This window comes from Porites lutea, chromosome 14 (assembly GCF_958299795.1).
Source record: "Porites lutea chromosome 14, jaPorLute2.1, whole genome shotgun sequence".
Lineage (NCBI taxonomy): Eukaryota > Metazoa > Cnidaria > Anthozoa > Scleractinia > Poritidae > Porites > Porites lutea.
Window position 1 is genome coordinate 7,065,804 of NC_133214.1, and position 25,083 is coordinate 7,090,886.

Here is a 25,083-nt window from a genome sequence, read left to right on the forward strand (position 1 = left end):
ATACGATAGTGATAGTGATATTGTTACTAGTATGGTATACGATAGTGATAGTGATTAATTCTAAACTTATAACATTTTATGTTACAAGTTTTTTATTTAGTATAACCAACTAATAAAAATGGAACCAAGATCTAGAGAAACTACTCCTACAAAAGAGGATTTGGATTTTATAGTTGATGATGGTTATCGTCATGATGAGGATCCAGATTACATTCCACCACAAAGATACATTCTTGAAGGACCAGATTTTAATAGATTAACCAAAAATGCTAAAAAACTCGGTGCTGAATCACTTGATTATTCAACTCGTAAAAATAACAAATATATGGCTACACTTCCAGGTGGAAAGAAAGTTCACTTTGGGTCGACACCTAAATATCCAGACTTTACTATTCACAAGGATAAAGAGAGAAGAGATAAATATTTGTCTCGTGCTATGAAGATTAAAAATAAAAAGGGAGAATTAACCTATACTAATCCAGAATCGAGTAACTTCTGGTCTGTTAATTTACTTTGGCCTAGAAAATAAAATTAAATATTATGTTGAAAGAAATAAATTTTAATATAAAATGGTTTTCATATTGGAAAATGATAAAAAGTTTTATACTCATCCTATTTATGAAAAATATGCAGCAAATAAATATGGCGAAATTATGAATGTTAGAATAAGAAAACCTATGAGAGGAAATTTATGTCATAGTGGTTATTTAATTTTTGGAATATATATATCAAAAAATAAACAGAAAACTTATATTTCACATCGATTTATTTATGAGTGTTTTTACGGAGTGATAGAAAAAAATAAATCTATTAATCATATCAATTTTATTAGAACAGATAATAGGTTGGAAAATTTGGAAGTAGTAACAACAAGTGAAAATAATAAAAAATCAGCAATTAATAGAGATTATAGTTTTGTAAAGAATAATCATAAAAATAGGAAAAAAGTTAAGGGAATTAATTTGTTAACAAATGAAGAATTTATTTACAATAGTTTATACTCAGTTAACAAATTATTAGGTATTAATGCAGGTCAAGTTAAAATGATTTGTGAAGGTTTGAACTATTGTAAATCAGCCACTTCAAAAAAAGACGGTCAAAAATACACGTTTGAATATTTAAAAGTGGTTTAAGGATTATCTAAATATTAATAAAATGCAGTTGACAAGTTACGAAAATATTACCCAAGACAATATCGTGTTTAATGATAGCAAAGAGTACAAAGTAAAAGATAGCAAAATCAAATATAAACGTATTCCAATTGAGATTAAATATACAAATAAGAAAAAAGGTCCACTTGTAATAGAAACTCCAGTTCTTTTCTCTTTTGGAGTAAATGAAAAGAAAAACCAAGATACCAAAAAGTTAGTAGGTTACTCAATACCAGTATGTCTTTGGGCTAAAGATAGTGAACCCAGTACTAAAGAAAAAGAATTTTTTGATGTTATTAATAATATAACAACTGCATCACAGCAATATTTAGAAAATGAATATGGTCCTGATATGGCATCAAGTTTATCTTCACCACTTTACCATAAACAAATAGAATACACAGACAATAAAGGAAAAAAGAAAACAAAAGTTGATGAATCATCAGCACCAGTTCTTTACGCAAAACTTATTTACTCAGAAAAAACAAAAAAAATTTTATCTTTGTTTAAGGGAAAGGGAGGTCGTGATCTAAATCCTTTTAAATATCTTAATCAATACTGTAATGTTAAATTGGCTCTAATAATTGAAGGAATATTTATAAGTAAAACTGTAACATCTTTACAAATAAAAGTACATGAGTGCTATGTTAAACCACTCAAACCTAGAGAGTCTTTACTAGCATTTGAAGAGGAAGAAGAAGAGAGTGATAGTGAGGGTGATTATACAAAAGATGGTCTTGAAGCATTACTTGAAAAAGTTAGTGATGAAGAGTAATAATAGTATTTATTTTTAATACATTATTTTTGTATTAAAAATCAACCAAATCTTTTAAACTTACCCATGAGTTAAATTTATCAGGATAACCACTCCATTTTACTAATGCCATTTTTTTCTTATTATCTCGTCTGATAATCTTTTCTATTCTATATGTTTGCTGTTTTGCTTTTTGTAATTCTTGCTCGTAAAAAGAACCCTTAATATCTTCACCCATCAAATCAACAATACTATACGTAATAGGTTTTGTTGGAAGAACTTTATCAATTACAAATATTTCCTCTGTCCAGTTTGGTGTATAACCTTTATCAAATACCTTTCTCTTATATTTTGAAATTCTAACATGATCACCAATTGCAAACTTTGGTTTACCAGGTTTCAAGTAAATCAAATCACTGTACAAATTAGACCAAACTTTACGCTCATTCTTTTTTTTACTTGCTTCAATAGGAGTCATTTTTATACTGGAATGATTAGTATTATTATAATCATCAACTAGTTTATCTATCTTATTCCAGTAAACAGTATTGTTATTTACAGTAAACATCTTCCACATTCTGTTTTTCATTGTTTTATTCCATCTCTCAACAACACTTGATTTCTCTTCATTTTCAGTGTGATATAACTTAATTCCTTTACTTTTCAAAAAATCTTTAAACGTTTTACTTATAAACTCAGAACCTTTATCAGTCCATAACATTTGAGGTTTACGTTTACTTTTGAATATGACATCGAATTCTTTACTAACAGTTTCAGTTTTCTTATCTTTCATTCCCCTTATCCATCCATACTTACTAAACACATCAATAACCATTAACAAATATTTAATCCCTTTATTCCACTTACTAAACTTTTGCATTTCAACTAAATCAGCAGCCCAGATATCATCAATTCCGTTTGAGACTACTGATCTCTTTTGAAAGTTTCGTGTGATTGGTTTGTGAAGTTCGTCGGCTAATTGTTGAGACCAATCACTACTCAACGCCGTCTCGCGTTTAAACCAAGACCAAGTTTTTGTTTTGTATTAATCAAGAATCTAGCAGTTGAACCCCACTTTGGCATTTCTCCATATGGTAAGTCGTCTAATGATTTTACCATCTCTTTATCACAATCACCTTTGCTTCTACCCATGTCGTAACAAATATCGTGATAAGCTGCTATTTCATCAACTTTGTTATAAGGTTTAACTTTCCAATCTGTCACTTTTCCACTTATAGGGTCATAGCTTAATTGTTTTTCTAGAGGATTGTATGGTCCCATATACTTATATTTTCCTGGAGTCCATCCTGCTTTTGGTTTTGGAAGTTTTCCTATCAATTTGTGAACATCAAATCCTTTTCCAGATCTACCGTCTAATTCTAGTCGATTGGTTTTATACTTTTTATTCAGTCTAACTTGTGTTGACAGTTGATCCATTGCTGTTCCAACAGAATCTTGAATAAATGGAGTAAGTTTATTTATTCCATAGTTTACAGCTTTCTTTTGAACGTTTTTATTTCTCATTAACTCACTTGCTCCATATTTACCCATTTCAACTGCTTTTTTTCCCATCCAAGGTAAACCGTAATGTACAAATCCATCAACTGCTGTACCGATAACAGTATCAAAGACGCCCGCCCCTTCAGACGGGCTGATTAGTTTTTTGACTTTTTTTTAGTTTTTCTTTTACCACTTCCAGTTTGAGTAGCTGTTCCAGTTTTTACGTATCTAACTTTTTTAATTCCACAAACTGCACAATGACAGAAGAATTGAGTTCTACCTCTTTTATCTTTTTGGTAACCACTTGGTTCTGTGCAAGGAGTTACTCTTTTATCTTTAATGCAATATGATTCTTTCATTTAATATATGCTTAGATAAAAAAAATGACTACTAGATCTAATTTTCTTAAAAGTGAGCTTGAAAAGATATATAATAACCTTAATATGAGTTATGAATACGCTGATCATTCTAGATTGGAAAATGATAATAAATTTATAAAGATATTTGAGTTGCTTATGGAAATAAATGAGAAATCAAATACTCTTAACAAAGTTGTAAAAGGTAATTATCTATTTATATAATAAATGGAGGCTAAATTTTTTTCTGAGATTGAGAAAAATATTGATGTTAAAACAATCAAGGATTTTGAAAAAGAAGTGAGAACAAAAATATATAATGAGATGGAGAGTCTTAGAAAGAAAAATGATAATCTTTCAAGAGTGCTAATGGTTATTGAATGTGAGATGTGGAAAAAAATTAGAAATGAGGAATATTCATGGTTGAAATTAAATAGTGATAAAAAGAAGAAAATTTATAGACTTATTGACATTTACTTAAATTTTGTTGAAATAGTTGATAGTGTTAGAGATTTAAACACAAAAGTTGAGAAGGTTAAACTACTAAAGAATACACCAGTTGATAGTGAATAAAAACGGTTTAAAAATAAAATAAATAAGATAAAATGGAAGAAAGTTTAACTAAATTATTTAAACTAAATGAAACATTAATTAGTAAAAAGGATGAAATTAGAAAAAAACTTTTTGAAAAATGTATTATTTCGTTTGATGGTAAACATATTGATGATTCTTCTTTTTTATATAATATTTCAAGAGAAATGAAAGATAAAGATTATGAAAATCTTAGAATTAAATATCAAAGATTAAAAGATATAATATATTATATTAATCAGTTAGAATAAAAAGAAGTTTAAATATAATATTTTAATAAATATTATATTAATAACCAAAAAGATATAAATTTGGATTAAGTATCTGATTAGTATCAGTAGTATATTTATCTAGGATTTTTCTTTGTATTTTATATATTTCATCACTATCTATATCTACTTCAACAGTTTCTTCATATTTTGGAAGTACTTCTTCATGGGTTTTTAAACGCTTATAGACTGAACTTATCGTACATCTTTTATGATCTTGATGTCGTTCCTGTAAACTTCTACTTGTGTATCCAATATATACTTTACCATCAGGAAAGTGATATGTATAAATTTTAACTTTTCTAAATGGAGATTGGGATAATAAATATAAATTGTTTAAAATTTTTTTATTTTCTTTTTTTAGTTGTTTTATAAGTTTTTTTTTTTGATTGTTTATTTCTTCGTGAGTTAAATTGTAATAAGGCTCTTCGTGAATTATTTTTGGTTCTCTTCCTTTCATTGGATGGTTTAATTCCTTTATTCTTTGTTGAGCAGGTATTGGTGATCTACCTACATAGTATACTCCATATTTATCTTCTGCTATGTATATATATCCTGATGTTTTATCCATTTTATTTATATATTTATTATTTTAATCTATATTTATCCTCCAAAGTATGCTTTTATAAAATCACTATTGTCATCATCAAAATGAGGATTATGTATTACATCTAGAATACTATTACCCATCTGTCTCTCTAACAAATAGTATAAACACCAGTAACCGCAAAGAACAGTATTACGATTTTGTATTTCATCCATTGAGTAAACTATTTGTTTTCCAGAAGTATTAAAATATCTTAATGCTTCATTTGGCATTATTAGTCCAAATGGATCAAAATACTCAACTAAATTGTCTATATTTCTATAACAAACCCAATGTGTTCCAGGACCTGTAATATCATCTAGATTAATTATTCCACATTCTTTTCTAATCTTTTTTGGTAGTACATCACGACTATATATTCCTCTGAAATGTTTAATACCAAGTCTTTTTATCCATTCCATAAGGTCAAAGTTGGATAAAGGTTTAATTACAAAATGGTACCTAGAATGGGAATTGAGTTGAATGGGCTGTTTTTTCCTAGTAATAGTCCTTTTCCCCTGGATTTGGGCTTTTTTTTTTTAACTCCCATTCCTATTGGGTTGTTCCATGTACCTATAAAAGGTGGTGAGTGATAAGGATAACCTTCACCATAAGTAGATGGAGGAGGTGGAACGTAAACATTTGATGTATTGGATGAATTACTTCTATCTACTTGTAGTCCAGAACCAAACATCTTAGATACTAAACTAATTGCCATTGGTATACCAATAGAAGCAAGTGTTCCAAGAAATCCTCCTTCTATTTGTTTACGAGTTGGTTTAATAATTAATCGTCCACCTGTTTGATGTGCTTTGTTAATTTGGTTTATTTGTGATTGTGTAAATTCTCTTACAATAGGTGGTAGCATTGGGAAAAATTTATGGGGGATTGTTATTCCTTTTCCAAAAATTTTATTTAATCCAATTTCTCCAAGTGCAGTGGCAGCACCAGTAGCCAATGCAGGAACAACTTTTGATACTCCTTTTATAGCGTAAGGTAATACTTTTGCTCCAAGAGATGCGAGTGATGAAAATAAGTTTCCACCATGTTTTACAGAACGTCTAATCTGTGTTTTACTTATCTTTATATCAGATCCTGTACCATTTGCAATAGATTTTTTTATTTTAGAAATTTGTCTTTTTGTTAGCATTAACTCATCAGAACCTCGAAGTTGTCCATGTTTTAACCGAAGAGTTAGTGGTGATTTATTTAATATTGCAGAAGCCAATTTTGACTTTTGTCCATCTGTAAGTTTTACACCGTATTCAATATAAGTAGTCATTTTTATTTGATGTTTATATTATTTTGTTTTAATACTGGTGGTATTACAAAAGACGCCGTATATTTTTGTTTTATTACTGGTGGTATTACTGGTGGTGATTTTTTTAACCAGTAAAAATTATTACAAAAGACGTATATAATTTTTGTTATTAAACAAAATAAGATATAAATTTTTGTTATTAAACAAAATAAGATATAAATTTTTGTGTAATAACAACAGACGCCGCAATAAGTTGAGTTTTATCAATTCTTAATCAAGCTCTTAACAATAGTTTTCCATTTTGTTGTGTTATTTCAGCTTCAGTTTCGTGAAGTACCAGAGCATAAACATTGTAGTTAGCTGCAGTTGTTCCAGATAACTCATAATGAAATGCAAGTTTTGTCACCCCATCTTTTATGTCTAGTTTTTGCTTGGTTAAGTCAAAATATACAAACGGACATATACTTTCAAAAGTAGTTCTATTAAGAAGTGTACCTCCTTGAAAATCATTGTTAGCATAAACATACTTCATAACATCTCTAAAAACTCTTGAAGGATCTGTTGAAGGTTTGTAGTGAATATTAGGATATTCATTTCCATTTCCTACCTCAAGATAACACCTGTCAAGAGTTCTTGGATCTGTAGAAACACTGAAAGTATTATACAAAAATGGATTTGCTGTTTGTGAATCTATATTTGGTGTGTTAATTATAAAAACAAATACATGTCGTGGTTTTGATATACCATTTGTAATTCTAAAATTACCAGTTCTTTGATTTCCAGCAATGTTTCTCTCAACAACCTCTTTTAGATAGGTCCATTTATACGGTTTAAGATAGTTTTCCATAAATAATTTACTTCCTTCTGCATTGGATACCAGCCTAGGTACAAAAAGTTGAAGACGAGTAACTACTACTCTACATCGATTTCCTCCAGCCCTCCAAATAAGATTATCATCTTTTTCAATCTCAAAATTTATTTCGATTTTAGTGTTAGGAAGAAGTTTATCTTCAAGTGCCTCAAAAAATGAATACCTATTAAGTGGAATTTCACAGCGTACTGTGGATGATGTTCCAAGTAAAGCTTTACGCTTTGCAAATCCTTTATTATAAGATGATGGGCTGTTATCTAACATAAAACCTGCTTCATCAGCACCACCAGCAGCATTTTGACGATGAGTAACTTGTCTTTTAATAAATCTATTTTTATTAGCAGACGTTGATGTATCAAGATAATAAAATTCATTTGTTGCAACTGATTCAGCGTAAGTTTTGTTATATTCAAGTAAATTTTTTATATTTACACTATGATTGGCGTAATTACACTGATATAGTTCTTTTCCATTTGCTAATACTGATAATCTTGAAATAAAACTATTTGCTCCATTTACAATCCCCATTTGATCATCTCTATATGCAATATACTGAGCGTTTCTAGCAGCTGTAAGACTGTCATCATCTACATTAGCTCCAATAACAAAATTAGTTCCATCATGTTGTTGAACTTTAAAATCTATTGCTATTCTAGCATTATACCAATCAAATGGTGTTACTTCACCTGAATTGTCAGTGATAAATTTAAGGTTATTTCTATCTTGATCAGTGTCGTTTGCTGGAGCTGTATTAATAGCTTGTTCCAGATCAAAAACAACATCTTCATATCCCTCCAGATAATTTGGATTTCTAAAAGACTTCATTTTATTTTAATAATTATATAATTTTTTTCTTAGTTTAACGTACCTCCACTAAGAATGGAATTCACTCTTTGATTTATTTCTTGTTGAGTCATTTTTCTTGTTGGTAAACTTTCAACTTTTTTATTAAAAGTAACTTTTTTTGCAGGGGTTTTTCGGGTGGATTTTACCTTTTCTTTGGATAACATTTGCACTATTTTATGACCAGCCTTTTTACCAGAATATTCACCAGTTTTTGTTGCAGTCATTTTTAGTAATTTATCACCACTTTTTTGAGCACTTTTTTTAGCAGTTTTTTTCATTGTCTTTCCAAATATTTTTTTACCAAACGATTTAAACCCATCCATCATTCCTTCTCCATAAATATGTTGTCTTGTATATCTACCCAATTCAGGGTCAAGTTTCATTTTAAACTCTGATTGTCTCATCATTTTATTTTAATAGTTATATAAATATGAAGTATTACATCGAGTGAAGAAGTAAAGTCATATACCAATCTATACCGTTAAAATTTACTGGTCTTCCAACTGAGTCTGTAACAAATATTCTCATTTCATCAATTTTAAACGCAGAAACGTCACAATATAATGGCCTTTTAGGTTCGAAAGTAAATGGAAAAGATCTTGTTAAATTATCAGTTGGTATTACAGCAATGGTATTTGTATTTATTCCATTTACAATACTATTAGTTATTGCGGTTGTGTTTATATTTAACACATCAATAGAATTTGTTATATTTGGTAGTTTTGTTCCATACTCTGTTTTTGTAATAAGTTTTTTTTCAAATCCAATCAGGTCTCCAAATTCTGTTCCTCTCAGATCTAATTGATAATCACCCTCAATTGATATGAGAACTCTGTAAGTAGATAGTATAAATGTTATATTAATTGAATAAGTTTTATTTCCACTTGAACCTGATGAGTGAGATTTTTGATCCATATACTGATGAATGTAATCATTTATATCTGAGTAGGAATACATTCCATCTGTAAAAGTAATTGTTTGCCAAGTGGATCCATCGTGAGTATATTTAATCTTATTATTTTTATAATCACTTCTAATGTTGTACCAAGAGTAAGTCATGGACAACCGATCAAGAGCAAGTTGATGTTTCTTTTCAGGGTCAAGTTTCAAAGATGGATTAAACTTAATAGTAAAATCACCGGGTCTGCTTGTTCCTCTTTTTTCCCTATTTATTGAAGAAATATGAATAGCTCGTTCTTCCATTTATCTAATTGTTATATAAGTTTTTAGTAAATCATTTAGTTGTTTTTTTGTAATTACTTTCATTTGGTTTAGAAGATGTGCTAATTTAGAAAACTCAGGTATCACACCATTATTTCCAGCTAGAATTGATCCACCTAGTAATTCAAGTCTGTCTAGAAGTTGATGCGGGTTGTTAAAGAGAGTAATTCCAGAGCCAATTTTTTTTTTATAATTGTAAAGATCAGATAAATTTTTATAATATGTGCTTAATGCGTTATAATCATTAATATTAACTAAAGTTTTTTTTTGTGGGCTTAAATTTATTGATTTCGCTAATATGTAACCTTCTGTATTTTGATAAAAAATAGAAGTGTTTCTTAAATCATTTTTTAAATCTGATAAATTTTCTTGAATAGCCATCATTAAATTTTCAATATCTTTAATATCCTTATCTAAATAATAATAAGGTAAATTATCATAACCATAATTTTTTAATATATCAATTCTTTCTTTATTTGTTAAATATTTGTTTAAATCATCTTCATTAAAAATAGCAATTTTATCTTTACCTTTTACACTTGCTTCACCACTTTTTTCTAACTCTTTAGTAACTGAATCACTAAATTTAAAACTTCTAATTTTTTCACCTATACTAGGATAACTTGTACTAGGATCACTTGTACTAGGATCACTTGTACTAGGATCACTTGTACTAGGACTAAAACTTTTATTAATATCTTCTAATGCTTTAGTAAGAGCAAATCTGTTTTGATTAAGACCATCTGTAAGAGCAAGTCTGTTTTGATTAAGCCCTTGAGTAAGAGCAAGTTGATTAGCTTGAAGTTGTGCTATAGTTGCGTTTTGCTGCTCATCAATACTTTTTTTAACACTCTCTTGAGATTTAATAAGTGGTTTAAATGTTTCTGTAAAACCCTCTCTCATATCTTGTTTTTGCCATTTTGTTTCTTTTATAACATCTCTCACCTGTTTAGTCAAAGCATCAGCCTCAATTTTATTTCTTGCAAGTTTTTTGTATTCTTCAATATCCATTTTATATAATAAATATATAACTATTATATAAAATGGAAATACCAAATTATGATAGTGTCGATGACCCGGATAAAAAATATAAACAGTTATTTCCTTACATGCCATCAGATACATTTCGAATGTTAATCTGTGGAAACAGTGGAAGTGGTAAAACTAATTTGCTTTATCATATGTTAATTAAACCACTTTTGTATTATGATGAAATTTATCTTTACGCTCGTAATCTAGAACAGGATAAGTATCAAAAGTTAATTCAAAAAATGAGAGATTTAAGTCATAAAATGGGATATGAAATACTAAATGTAAGTAATGATGAAATAATTCCAGTGACAGAAATGGAATATGAGGATAATCAAAAACTTGTAATATTTGATGATTACGTATGTGATAAAAATCAAAGAGAACTTATTGATTATTTCATCCAAGGTCGTCATAAGAATTGTTCTGTAATATACCTAAGTCAATCATTTTACAAACTCCAAAGGATATTAGATTAAATTGTTCTCACTACTGTCTGTACGAATTTCCATCATCGAGAGAAGCAAACAGGATATCATCAGAATTAGGAGTTGATAAAGAGACATATCGATCAGCAACAAAAAAACCATTTACATTTTTGTACATTGATAAGCCTAAAAAACGTATTGCTAAAAACTTTACTAGTAGTCTAACTTAAAAAAAAAATATAACTATTAGATAAAAATGGGAATATTTAACGAACAAAAAGATAACTCATTTGCTAAAGGAATTCAAGGAGCACCAGGAGTTGGATTTAATCTTACTTCTGATGGTGATTATGATATGGTAAATAAAAAAATAAGAAATGTTGGTACACCAACTGTTAATACTGATGCTGCTACAAAAAAGTATGTTGATGATAATTCTAGCGGGACACCCACAACAACACGATTAACAGTTGATTCAAACATTGATATGAAAGATAGATTTCGTATTTTAAACCTTAAACATCCAAATGATGCAGATGAGCCAGCAACAAAACAATACTCTGACAGTAATTTTCTTAACAGAGATGGTTCACGAACAATGATTGGCAATTTAAGCATGAATAATAATAAAATAACTAATGTTGGTAAACCAACAGATAATAATGACGCAGCAAACAAAAAGTACGTGGATGATAAACCCACCTCAACAACAAACCTAACAATTGATTCAAACATTGATATGAGAAATACATACCGAATTAAAAATCTAAGCACACCACTGGATGGAAAAGAACCTCCTACAAAAGATTATGTAGACAATACATTTCTTGATAGAGATGGATCTTACCCAATGAAAGGTGATCTTAACATGGATAATCATAGAATTTTAAACCTACCAATTCCAATGGGTCCTAAACAACCAACACCATTAGCCTTTACAGATATAAAATATCTTCACGTTGGTGGAACAAATAAAATGTTAAACTCACTTAACATGAATAATAAATCTATATTTGGTCTAAGATCACCTTTTAACGATACAGATGCTGCAACCAAAAAGTATGTTGATGATAAAGGATTTACAACAGGTTATTTTAAAAAAGATGGAACGGATCGTATGACTGGAAACTTAAATATGAACAATAAAAAAATTATTAGTTTAAGTAATCCAACCCAAGACAATGATGCTGTAAATAAAAGTTATGTTGATAGTCTAATTCATCACACTGCAGTTCAACCAAGTCATTACAACGATCAATTTACTTTTCTTATGTCTAATGCAGCACAATGGACTGATGAAATAGATAGTGGAACTAGTTTTGTTATATCAAAAATAGCAGACTTACCTCCTTCAAAAGGTAATTTTCATAACTATAACCACAAAGTAATTTATGTAAAAATAAACAAAAATTCTCAAGGTGGATATAAGTACAAAATGTCAGTTAACTTTTAGATTAACCGCTAATGTTGATTACACACTATGTTTGGAAATACTAAACACTGACTATCAACTTTGGCATAAATCTCAAATAAGTGTAGACAAAGGAACTTCAACAGGATTATCAATTGAAAATGTAAGTGTAAAAAAACTTAGTCATAGATATACAGATGCAACAAATCAATCACAATTTATGTATTACCATAGAATAATAGTTAATTTTAAAAAGTTGTCAACTGGTAATAGGTTCTTTCTTCATTTTCTTGTTAATATACCACAAGAAGGTACTGATCTATCTGTTTATCCAAGACAGTTTTCAGGAGTTTATTTTATTACTTATGGTATTGTGGGTAAAGTAAGCAATATCGACCCAGATAAAGTTTATGACTATCACACAGCATTCGATATCAAACCAACAGAAGTTACATACAATGTTGACATAAATACAAATAATAAAAAAATATTAAACATTGATCTTGATAAAAATAATAATAATAGTGCAGCAACAGTTGGAATGGTAAATGAAATTAATACAGCAACAGTTGGAATTGTAAATAAAAATTTACCTTTTATAAAAAATTATGTTTATAGAAAATATTTTGATCATTTTTTTGACTTTAGCGATTCAAACTATTACGTTTTAAATAAAAGTTCAATTGGTGTTGTGTTTAATGCTTTGTCCTCTATTACAGGAAATTCTGCACAAAATATTACATTTCCAAGTAAAACAATGGATAACATAAAAGAAGGTGGATTAAGAATAAATAATTATAATATTTCTTTTAAACCACCAATTAAAAATACAAGTTACACTTTATGTATTGTTTTTTCTCATTTTAGAAGAAATAATTTTAGTATAAAGAAATATGATGTGTCTAATGCAAATTCAAAACAACAACTTTTATTTTTATACTATTTATCTATAACTAGTTTTCTAAACATAAATATTGGTAATGTAAGAAAAAATTTAGCAATACCATCTAGTTTTAATGGAAAAAAAATAGTTTTATGGTTAACAGAAAGTATTAATGATAATATTACAAAAGTTAATATAAGTAACTATTCCGCAGACTTAGACGCTAATATTGTAAGAACTTCAGCTAACCTTGAATTTGAATTTTTATGTAAAGAATCAGTGATAGAAAAATTTATGTACTCTCCAAACTTTTACGACATTGACTCTTCAGTACATCATCATATATTACTACAAGAAAAGATAAACGGAAATTATGTATTATAGTTTAACCTAAGATTATATACATAAAATAATAAAATGAAGGATATCTTTGATTTTAATCACATAGACCCATCTCTATCAAAATCAGATATTAAAACACTAAAAGATTTTTACAGTTACTACCATAAAAAATATTGGTGTTTTAAGAGATCTTATAAAAGTTATAAATTTCTTGATAATTTTTTTAGTATAACCGGTCTATTTTTAGTTACTGTAGGAACTATTTCTGGTGGAATTACACTTAATCCTGTTATTCTTGGAGTAATAAATGGAGCTGGAGTAATTGTTGCTGGAGTAGGAAAGAAAAATAATTACAAGAGAAAAATAGAAATGACTCGGATTGCTTACACAACTTATGAAAAAGTTCTTATTGAATTAAGAGCTGTACTTAGGGGGGATGAATGGGATAAACAAAAATTTGTAGATAGAATGAAGTTAATAGATGATATGATAGTTGATCAAACTCCTGAACCAGATAGATTTGAGATTAAATATCTAAATAAGTTTAAAGATTAACCCATTATCTAATCAATAGATAAAAAATGGCATCACAAGTTTCCATCGGAAGACAAATGAATAAAGATTTAAATGTGTTTAGTAATGAAAAACTTATTAAAATAATAAGAGACATGATGTATGATCATTCTACTTTATATCTTAAAGTTGATGTAAAATTAGAAGAAGATCCAACTATTGATGATGATTTTACACATGTATTACATTACAATTTTAATATTATAGGATATGAAAGAGCAGACTGTGGTCCACGAGAAACTAGAAATATTTCATTTAGTTATTACGATTTAGAAGACCCTGATATAAAATTTTACGAAACTGGATCTTATTTTTTTGATGACCCTCAATTAATGAATAGTCACGCTGATACTTATAAAAAGTTGTTATTAAAAAAATATGCATTACTTTCTTTTATTTATGAATACAGATACGATCTAAATTTAAATGAAAAGTCATCAGATATTATTTCCGATCAAATAAAAAGGGTAGAATCACATCTATTTTTTAAATTTTTTAAAAATGTAGACGAAAGTATAAATGACCCTGGTAGTGAGGACTTTAAGGAGTTTTTATATAGTTTTTTGGGTAAATCTATAAATAGTATAAAATATAGCTCTTATTACACTACATGGAATTATGACTTGTCTAAAGAACAAAAAATAGAACCAAGATTAGAACCAAAATCAGAAGAAGAAATAAATAAAGAATTAGGCAGAAAATTAGATTTGTTAAATTTAAAACCAGAAATATATAAAGATATAGACTCAAAATTAAAAGCATTAGGATTAAATTTAGAAGAACTAGAATAAAAAATCATTAATATTTATATAATTATTTAATAAATGATAAAAACAATAGTTCATTACGTTAACTTTTACTACCCCCCTCCTTTCAAAAATACTATTTATTCAGAAGATGAGATAAAATCAGCTTTAATATATAGATTTTTATATGAGACTACTTTTAAAAAAAATATTTCATTAGAAAAAATTATCTATAAGTTAGAAGGTTTACCTGTTAATACTGAAAGTAAAATATTACGTAATCATTTAATATTCCATAGAGCTTTTAAATCTTTCTATAAACTTTACAATCGAGGTAGAGGATGTGTATACGTATTTGATTCACCAATAAAGAGTGAAGTACTTGGTTATCTAACTGGTATTTTATATTGGATTTTTCATAAAGGATTAGATTAAATTTTATATTAAACACATAATATAAAATTAGATTATCATTTCTTTATAAGTTTCCCACCAACTATCATAAGTTTCTAAAGTTTTAGGACTTATTTTAAGCTCTAAACTCTTATACTTTTCACACCCCATTTCATCCAAAATTTTTTTTATTACATAAGTGATATTTATCATTCTCTTTCTAAAATATTGTTTGTTAATTATTTCCATAATGTAATTATCTATTTTTAATAGTCTGTTGTAAAGTTCACAATTTTGTTCATAAGTAAGATTTATTAGTTTAGAAATCTTATTAACCTTTTTATCGTAGTAATACTTCCTATGATAAATACTCTTTTTTCTATAATGTACCCTATCATAATCTTTCACATCATAAAATCCTAATACATGTCCGTTTACCGTTCCACAATTGTAACATATTTTTTGACCAAAATCAATGAAAAAAGATTCTGTATTTTTACAGCCTAAACATGAAGCTACTTTTGACTTCTTAACCCCCTCACTTTCTTCTACTTTATAATTATGTAAAATATTGAGATATTTTTTTATTTCTTCTTCTGTATATGACATTTATTATTTCTACTTATTTCAATCTTAAATCTAATATTTTTCTCTAATAGCTAGAGTATGTATTTGATCATTTAACACATGTCTCTTATCATCTTGATTACTTAGAGCTACTTTGTTAACCTCTTTTGAATACAGATCATGATTCTCACTTCTTATTATTTTCATCTTTCTCATTTCTTTTTCACCAGAAAATAAACATCTAACATAATCATCAAATATTAATGACTTTTTTACCACATTTTTTTTTATTCCTTTACACTTCTTTAATTCTTTTTCACCCTCAACTTTATAGCTGTATAGTTTAGGACGTAATCCAACAAAATGAGTTATCTGTTTTCCTGATGCTTCATCCTTAAACATACCAATCACTTTTTTGTTAACTCCTGTAGTTATTCCAGAAGGATGATCTGATGGATAATCGCTAGTATCAAATTTATTTTTTATATCATAACATATATCTTCATAAAAATCTTTTGTTTTAATCTGATACATTAGACTGTCAGTATCTGTAAACAACAATTCAGCTTTTTTTCCATATTTATCTTTGATATAATTATAATGAAAATCAAACATTAGAGTTTTTGATAAGTCTAAAATTGCTTGACCAACATATACTGGTTTATTAAAATACACTTCTGTCCTTTTCATATGAATAGCAATAAGATTTCGATCAAATATTGTACATCTATCAAAGTTTGGACGACTTGATAGTTTTAATGCTTTTTTACGATCATCAATAAGTACTATATTTTGACGCTTTCTAATATTTTCTATTGTTTTACCAAAAACTGAATTGTTCATTAGTTTAAAAAAGTCTTTCTCAAAATTGTTTGCAGCACATTTTCGAAGTTCTGTATTTTTTCTTATATATGGTTCCATCCAAGGAGACTGATAAAATGATATTCCTCTGTGAACAGCAGTAATCTTCATACCCAACTCAAGACATTGTCTAAGAGCTCTGTAATGAATAACATAATTTTTTCTTGGTTTAAAATGACATATTAGTTTTTCAACTCCATTAACCTTCATTAATTCAGGTGCAAGAGGATAGTCATTATGAAGATCCCATAAGTCTGGTGAATACTCCAAATCAACTTCAAAAATATATCCCTTCTTACCAGTATTTGCCATACTATCATTTGTTTTTTCTAAAATTTCCATTACCTTTTCTTTTGTAATATTTTTCATCATTTTAAAACCATGTGTTGGTAAATTCTGAGACATAGCCCAACCATAAAGATTGTTTGCGTCCAAATATTGTATAAATGTTGACTTCTTTTCAGGATTATAATTTTCCATATATTTATTATTTGCTTCTGCATACCTTTTTGATATATGTGTTATTCCTCCACGAATACCACGCTCAATCATCATTAACATATCGTAATCATGTAATAAGTCTAAACGTTGTCCTGTTGTTTTTAGACATGCATCCCAAGCTAAACCAGGAGATGTGAAGTAATGAGCTGGATCTAACTTGTAATGTTTAAGACAAGTTTTCCTAAAGTTTTCAAACACATCTGCCAAAAGCATTACATCAGATTTTAGGTAAAGATCGTGATAGTCTCTTATTGTTTTACACCCAAATGTATTCCAGACTTTAATCGCATGTTGATAATCTTCATCACTTATATCTTCATCATATAGTTTTGAATAGAACCCCTGTTTTGGTGGAATTTGTGTTTCTGATAGTTTTTCAATTGATGATACATAATCATAAGGATAAACTCCTTTACGAGTTAGTAATGAAGTATTATGCTTAAACGCATGTTTTGTAATATGAAAATCATCTTGGTTTAAATTTGAAACAAGATTGGCTAGTGATGTTTGAAGAAACTTAAATGAGTCAACAAATCTGATTTCAAATTTTATTGCTTTAATATCACCATGAATATCTTTATACTCTCCAACTTTAATAGATTTAGAAAATGAAAGATATTTTTCTTCAGTAGATGGAATACAACTAAGATCACCATCTATTTTAGCAAGTTGTTTGATAAATAGATGAGCATCATAACCCTGAAGATTGTGAAATATAACTGGTAGTATTCTTGGTTTTTTACACATAAGATTACATTTGTTATGTGCTGCACCACGGTACTTACCTGTAAAATGACAGTGATCTCTAACTTTATCTTTATCTAATTCACTACCACAAATATGACAATTAACAGCATTATTAAAATCTTTATTTGATTTTTCACTCATTACTAAAGGTTTTGGTTTACGATAAAAATCTTCATATATCCCTTTAGTCATTTCTGTAAGTTTTTCTACAAATATTTTAGCAATATCTTCATCATCTGATTGTTTTGTATAAATGATTGGTTTAATTCTTTTATTAACAATACCCTTTGTATAAAAACAAAATCCTGATGGTTCGTGTTTTTGATAGTTATAGTTGTAAGAATCTTTAGGATTGGGGGAACAGCTATTCATTGGTTTAGTAAAACATTCAAAATCTGCATATACAACAAAAGGAATAGGAAGTTGTCTATCATAGTTAGTAAAATGTAAAGTTTTGTTTTTTTCTGGCATTTTTACAAATGCTGTTTTATTACTAGAACAATATTTGATGTGTTTATCTAATAATCCTGGTTTTGTAAAATGACAAAGACATCTCTTACAAATTTGTATTGGTTCATTTGTTCTTGAAGTAATTTGACTACGTACAAGCCGGGAAAAGTTTTTAATTAGTGAATAATGAAATTTACCTTCTTCTTCATACAAAAATAAATCAATAGTATTTTTACAATCTTTCTCATTCATTCTCAAAGGATAAATAGTCTGTCCATCATTTGAAAAAACATTTACTCCTGGAAGATTTGGATTAAGTTTTTCAAATTTGTTAATGTCTTTTACTTTCATTGGAAATGTAATTCCTTTAGTGATAAGATCATTCTCATACTTTTTTAAATCTGTAAATCTACAATCATTCTTTTCTCTTGGATGAAGATAACGAAGTACTGACCAAATAAAACATTTATCATCTTTATTTCGAATACTAACAATTGCCTTTTTTCTCATAATCCAATCTGGAAGAGGAATATAAGAAGAACCCTTTATTGGTTTTAATTGAGTTGTATGAATTTCTAGTTGAATAATTTCTTTAAAATACCACCCACTTCCATTTGCTTGATAAATAGTTAATTTTTCATCAATTTCTTTATAACTTTTCATTAATATATCTTCTTCATCAGTTGAATTAAAATTATTAAAAGTATTAGAATTAAAATATGCTTTATCTTGAACTTTAAAAGTTGCATTAGCATCTTTCGCTAATTTTTCTTCTTTTTCCATAATACAAACTAAAACAAACCTTAATTTAGTATTACGATGATTTCTAAGAAATTTTTTAATAATATGATATTTATTTTCAAAAAACTGATAAGGTAAAATATCTGGTTTCCCCTTTATAATATATTTTTTAGCAAATTCGTTTAGAGCTGATTTCTCAACTTCGATTCCTTGTTCATATTCTTTTATAGCTCTTTCAAGAGCTTTTCGTAAATAATCCGGAGTATCTTTAGGAATTTTTTTATTTTTTATACATTCCTCAAAATAATCCTCAAATGATTTTATCTTTTTAGAATGAGGTTTTTTAACAATTTTGGGTTTTTTGTCAACTTTGGGTTTTGTAATAACTTTTCCTTGTTTAACTTTTTCTCTAAACTCTGTCAATTTTCTATATTTTTCAATCAATCTTCTCTTTTTTTGTAATTCCTTATAATCTTTCCTAAGATCTTTTTTTTCTTGTGATACAATCTTTTTTAATTCGTCCAAAGACAAACTCTGAAGTTGTTTATCGGTAAAAATTTGTTGAGACATTGCTTACTATATTATTATTTTATTTTTTTTATTTTCTTAAATCAATTTTATTTTTCTGATTCATTATCACTACTTTATTTATTATACAGTAGTTAGTAAATGATTACAACCCACTCACTCACTTTTGTTTCTAGATCTTCGAGCAATGTGAGCGACTACTTGAGAACGAATGGAACAATACGAATGAGATAAACGAACTGAATGAACTGAATGAAAATGAGTGAGCGAAGCGAACGAATTTGAATGAAGTGAATGAAGTGAGATTAACGAATGAGTTTTGTGAAATGAGTGAACAAGAGAGCGATGTTGCGAGATGATGTAGAAATAAAAGTGAGCGAGTAGGATGGAATCAATTACTAACTACTCTCCTCTGACAAGGAATCCGGAGTACAGTACCTGAAATCCAGAATCTAAGACTATCGTGGTGGCGGAATTGACCTGCTCTGTGTTTTTGTTTGATTACCGTAAATTCTCTGGTAAGCTCCCCTCTCAAATAAACCCCTTGCCTCAAGTAAGCCCACCCCTCCCTTTTCAGGGGAAGAAAGTTAATAAGCCCCCCTCCCCTAATTATTCTTCACTAATAAACGATAGACTTTATTAATCAATCACGACCACCTGAATCACAACTGTAAAGCTTTGTGTGGACTGATAGCCCCGGTAGTCTGTTAAACCTACGAGAAACCTCTTTCTGAAAAATGTCTTGATCGAGGTACATGTGAATTCCCTTTTTGAAAAAAAACATACAAACACAAGTTTTGTAGGGAATTAACTGCGGAATGCATGGGCAAAAATAATTGGATCATCACTAGTCTGGTTTAATTTCAGGTTCAAAAAAGGGGAAAAGGCCTTTGTCTCCGAGTAGCACTCCAGCATCACAAGTCCCAAAATGTTTGGGAGATGAAGGTAAAGTTTGTTTATGCATGATAAAGTTTATAACCGTCTCAGTATTGAAAGCAACATAGGAAGTAGAAAGATCTGCATGGACGAACTTGTGTTCTTAAAATTGTTTGTGCCCCCTACCACACCCCTTCCCCCTCCTGCTTTAGAGATGGATACTCAAGATGCTGGAGTCACTCTTATCCGTTCAATAGCAAAACTTAAACTTCTCAAGTTTGACGCACGCTCTCTCTATTTTGAGCGTGCTTCATATTTCGCGAAGTTGAACCTGGTGAGTACAGAATTTTTGGTTTGCATTGTGGCACACTTCTTCTTTGTCAAACTGTAGTCAAGTCCTGTTTTTGTCAATTCCTTGTGAGATGGTTTATGGTGAAGGGATTTATTTGTGCGAAGGTAGTGTGGCAAAACATAATGATGCATTTGTGGGGTGATTGTTTGTTTTCAACTGATTTTACGTGGTAAATAGGTCTCAGGAATTTAGAAGCTGAAGTATATTAACTCTTTCTTTCCTAGACCGAGTTATGGCGAGATAATTTTCTGTATTTTCTGTAATTTTGGTGGAACTCTTACTCAGTGTTTTTTTTTTTTTTTTTTTTTTTTTTGGGGGGGGGGTCCCAAAAAAAGAAATCTGGAATCTTTGTGAGTTTCCCTTTTCCGCTCTTAAAAACGAAATGCGGTTAACTCTGTCGATCCTCTTTTATGTAACTGTAGGAGTGGCTGAAAATTGATTCCTCCACCAGAGAAGTGCGCCTACATTTGACAAATTGAAATAGTTGTAAAAAACCGCGATAAGATTGAAAGAACTCGAATTTACTTTTTTCTTGACATCTTGTTCCCGACCCTGAGGTTCTAAAGTAAATAACTCTATTGCTACTCATTTTGTAGGTCCCAATGCAGATGAGCAGAATTTATCAAAGAAAGCCACTGTGATCTGTCAAGGTGAAAAACCTTTTCCTTCTGAAAAACGTCTTCATAAAGGTACACTTGAATCTTAGAAACATGAACAATAGGGCCATTTATACGAGGAAAAATAAGACGCGTCTTAAATAAGACGCGAACTGTACCATTTATACGAGCATGTCTTATCTAATAAGACGCGTCTTAGCTAAGCCGCGTCTTATTTTAGACGAAATGTGCCGTTTATACGGAAAGTTCGCGTCTTATTTTTCCTCGTATAAATGGCCCTAATATATCCACAAGAGCAATTCATTGCTTTCTACATGTATGTAGGAAGATCTGAGAGATGTACTTTAGTCTATTTCATGGGCTTAATGATTTTTCCTTGCGGGGAAGGTAAATAAACAAGAAGTGGTCGAAGCATTGAACAAGACTCGTTTAAAACTGACTTACAAGGTCAAAACGTTTTTACACTGGTTACAGGTTAACAATCTTAGATGCCGACAAATAATACTTGTTTCAGGTTTACGTTTTTCGTGCTAAATTGGATAATGGACCACAGCATAAGGAAATTGCATTTTATCATAGAGGCTTGGTTGTTTTGAATATGTTATTTTCAGTGAAATTTTCAGCTTGGGACTTCTAAACTGCTGGCCATTGCCGCGGTGTAGAAGTGTTAAGTAACAATAGACCTCTTTAGATTGTATGTTTTGCTTTCCCAATGCAGATCATGTGTGTTAACACATGATGCACGTGAATAAGGTGTAATTTGCACGTGAAAAAGATGTAAATTGAAAGAAACAGTTCAATAGAGTATTTTAGAGTATTTTAATACTCTATTGAACTGTTTCTTTCAATTTACATCTTATTCACGTGCATACATGCCTGTGTGTACGCATAAACAGAGACATAGCGTCAAGTTCTCTCTGGACCTCTCTATTGGGAAAAAGCTAAAGAGGGCTATTGATCGTCCAACGGTTATCCGGATTTCAGAATCCGGGAAGCTTTTGCTTGTCGAATCTGGAATTCAGGAATTTTTTTTTCGTGGAATCCGGAATCCTGGGCCTTGGAAGTTGACGACTGGAATCCGGAATCCCCAGCTTGGACTTCAGAATCCAAGTCTGTCTTGTCCTGTGTTTTTTGTTTGATTAGTTCAATTCAACAGAGTTTTGCAGCGTCTGGAAATTACAACGTTCAGGGCTTGAACGATTGACAGGCCTTTTTCAAGCTTTGTTTTTTAAATATGTCGGCTCGATTTGGGTCGCTCTCTCTGTCCTCCCCGAGAAGAGACAACTGGACGCGTGAGTGGTCTATCGAGTCTGTGACGTAAATTCAGAATTTAATTTATGCATCGTTAAGAAACATCAGAAATGGGAAATGTCATTACATACCGAACACATGTTGTGCTTTGCCTTGTCGTCGCTTTAGTATTTGCCATAAAAATCAGCAGAAACACGTACTGATTGTATTTACATTGACCTTGCATTACCGATGGACTTGACAGTAGCCTGTTCCAGGCGTTCAGATAGTGGGGAGCGGTGCGAACTAAAAATGAGTTCCCCTCTACTTTTCATCGCTTTCTTTACTTCGCACCGCTCTCCACTACCTGAACGCTTGGAACAGGCTAACTTGACAGTCAGAAAATTGGGGAAAAAACAACAGTAGTATTTGATTGGATTTTAGGTTCGGCAAAGAAACGCCAGTCTTCCAAGAAAGGCAAAAGGCCGTTATCTTCAAGTAACAATCCAGCTCCAAAATACCCAAGGCCATTAGAAGATGAAGGTAAGGTTTGTTTTTGTTCAATTTCAAATAAGGGTTAGTTGTTTTTTTTTTAAATCTATTTCTTATATGTACAACCGTCTTAGTGGGAAAGATGTTTTTCAGCCAGTGATACATGTGGCTCGTAAAAAAATTCAAGCACTCCCCGAACCTATGACCTTCTGGTTACTAGTCCAACCATGCTCTACCACTGAGCTACAGGAAACTCGTAGTAGGTATGGACACTAAACTAGGTTCACGTGACAAACATCCGGCATACCGTCAGGACTATAGGACTAGTATGACACACTGCATCGGAAGTAACACAATGTGGGTGATTTTGTGTTCATTGATTGAGGTTTTATAATACCCGTACGGCTCTGCTTCCGGTCTGAAGTTGGGCTCTCACAAGGCTTGAGTCGCTCTCATTCACGCTTGGAGCAAATTGTACGCTTCTCACGTCGGACTCGCTCTCACAATTTCGAAACCCTCAAGCTACAATCAGGCCAGTTTAGAATTTTGAGCACATTTTGGCCCAAAACGTAGTCAAGGCGCTGGCCCAAAACATACTCCAGTCGTGCTACTGTTCCTGGAGTGAAAGATTATGCATGGTCAAGGGTTTAGTTCCTATCTCAATGTTTTTTGTTTGTTTGTTTTTTGCGTCGCTACGAGAGGCGTAGCACAAAAACGTTTCGTCTTGGTTTATTTGTTTGTTCTCAGACAAGGAATTTCCCATCTCAAGTTTATTAACTCTAACAAGATAAACGAAGCCTTCCTGAGATTTATGACATTTGCCTATAGACTTCAATGGATCACCAATGATGTGTTACAAAAGCCAAATCAAGTCACTCTTATCCGTTCAATAGCAAAACTTCAACTTCTCAAGTTTGACGCACGCTTTCTCTATTTTGAGCGTGCTTCATATTTCGCAAAGTTGAACCTGCTGAGTACAGAATTTTTTGTTTGCATTTTGGCGCACCTCCTCTTTGTCAAACTGTAGTCAAGTCCTGTTCTTGTCAATTCCTTGTGAGATGGTTTATGGTGAAGGAATTAATTCGTGCGAAGGTAGTGTGGCAAAAGACAATGATGCTTTTCTGGTTAGATTGTTTGTTTTTCAACTGATTTTACGCGGTAAATAGGCCTCAGGAATTTAGAAGCTGATGTTGAGAATGAGTAATAAATCCAACTCCTTCGAAAGTGATCTACTGTATTTCCTTGAAGGACCCGTTCCGTACAAAAGCTGATTACATCTGAATATATCGCGTGAGCATGCAAACCTAAAAATACATCAGTAGCATCTGTTCATTGTTCCTGTTCACGATAAGAACCGACAACGTTGATTGACTTGATACATTATTCCGTTTACTATAATAACATCTAAACTATTAAGCGTAAAAGCGAATTATCTGTAATCCGATCAAAAAATGGTTAACTTGACAGCTCCTAGTAACGCAATAGCAAAGTAATAAAAAACAAAAAACGAAACAAAAACAATGTCACACTATTTCAGAAAGCTATCGACAGCTGAAGTATATTAACTCTTTCACCCCTAGACCGAGTTATGGCGAGATGATTTGTCATTCTTAGTTTTGCATCTGTGAACGAAACCCTATGGTGTTACCATTTAAATGAATCCCCTTTGGTAGAACTTTTACTCATTGCTATATTTTTCAGTCTTTGGATTTCACTAAAAAGAAATCTGGAAACTTTGTGAGTTTTTCCGCTCTTAAGTGTGGAATCTGTGGATGAAATCCTATAATGTTACCATTCAAATGAAACTTCTTTGGCAGTACTTTTGCATGGTTCTATCTGTTTCTTGGGATTTTACACTGTTATGAGTGAAAGGGTTAACTCTGTTGATGAAACAAAGCCTTTTTGAGAGT

At 30.2% G+C, this 25,083-nt stretch overlaps 1 protein-coding gene across 2 annotated transcripts in view; it reads left to right on the plus strand.

Annotated features, from left to right (window-relative positions):
* LOC140924636 (uncharacterized) overlaps nucleotides 1-25,083 on the plus strand; it is a 59,772-nt gene that overhangs the window by 27,651 nt on the left and 7,038 nt on the right. Inside the window, exons 3-5 of one of the 2 annotated variants that reach the window (XM_073374664.1) lie at nucleotides 20,474-20,551; nucleotides 21,431-21,523; nucleotides 23,126-23,224. In XM_073374664.1, the coding sequence (XP_073230765.1) occupies nucleotides 20,474-20,551; nucleotides 21,431-21,523; nucleotides 23,126-23,224 (270 nt within the window). The remainder of the gene's footprint in view (nucleotides 1-20,473; nucleotides 20,552-21,430; nucleotides 21,524-23,125; nucleotides 23,225-25,083) is intronic. The other variant, XM_073374663.1, reaches the window with a different exon arrangement.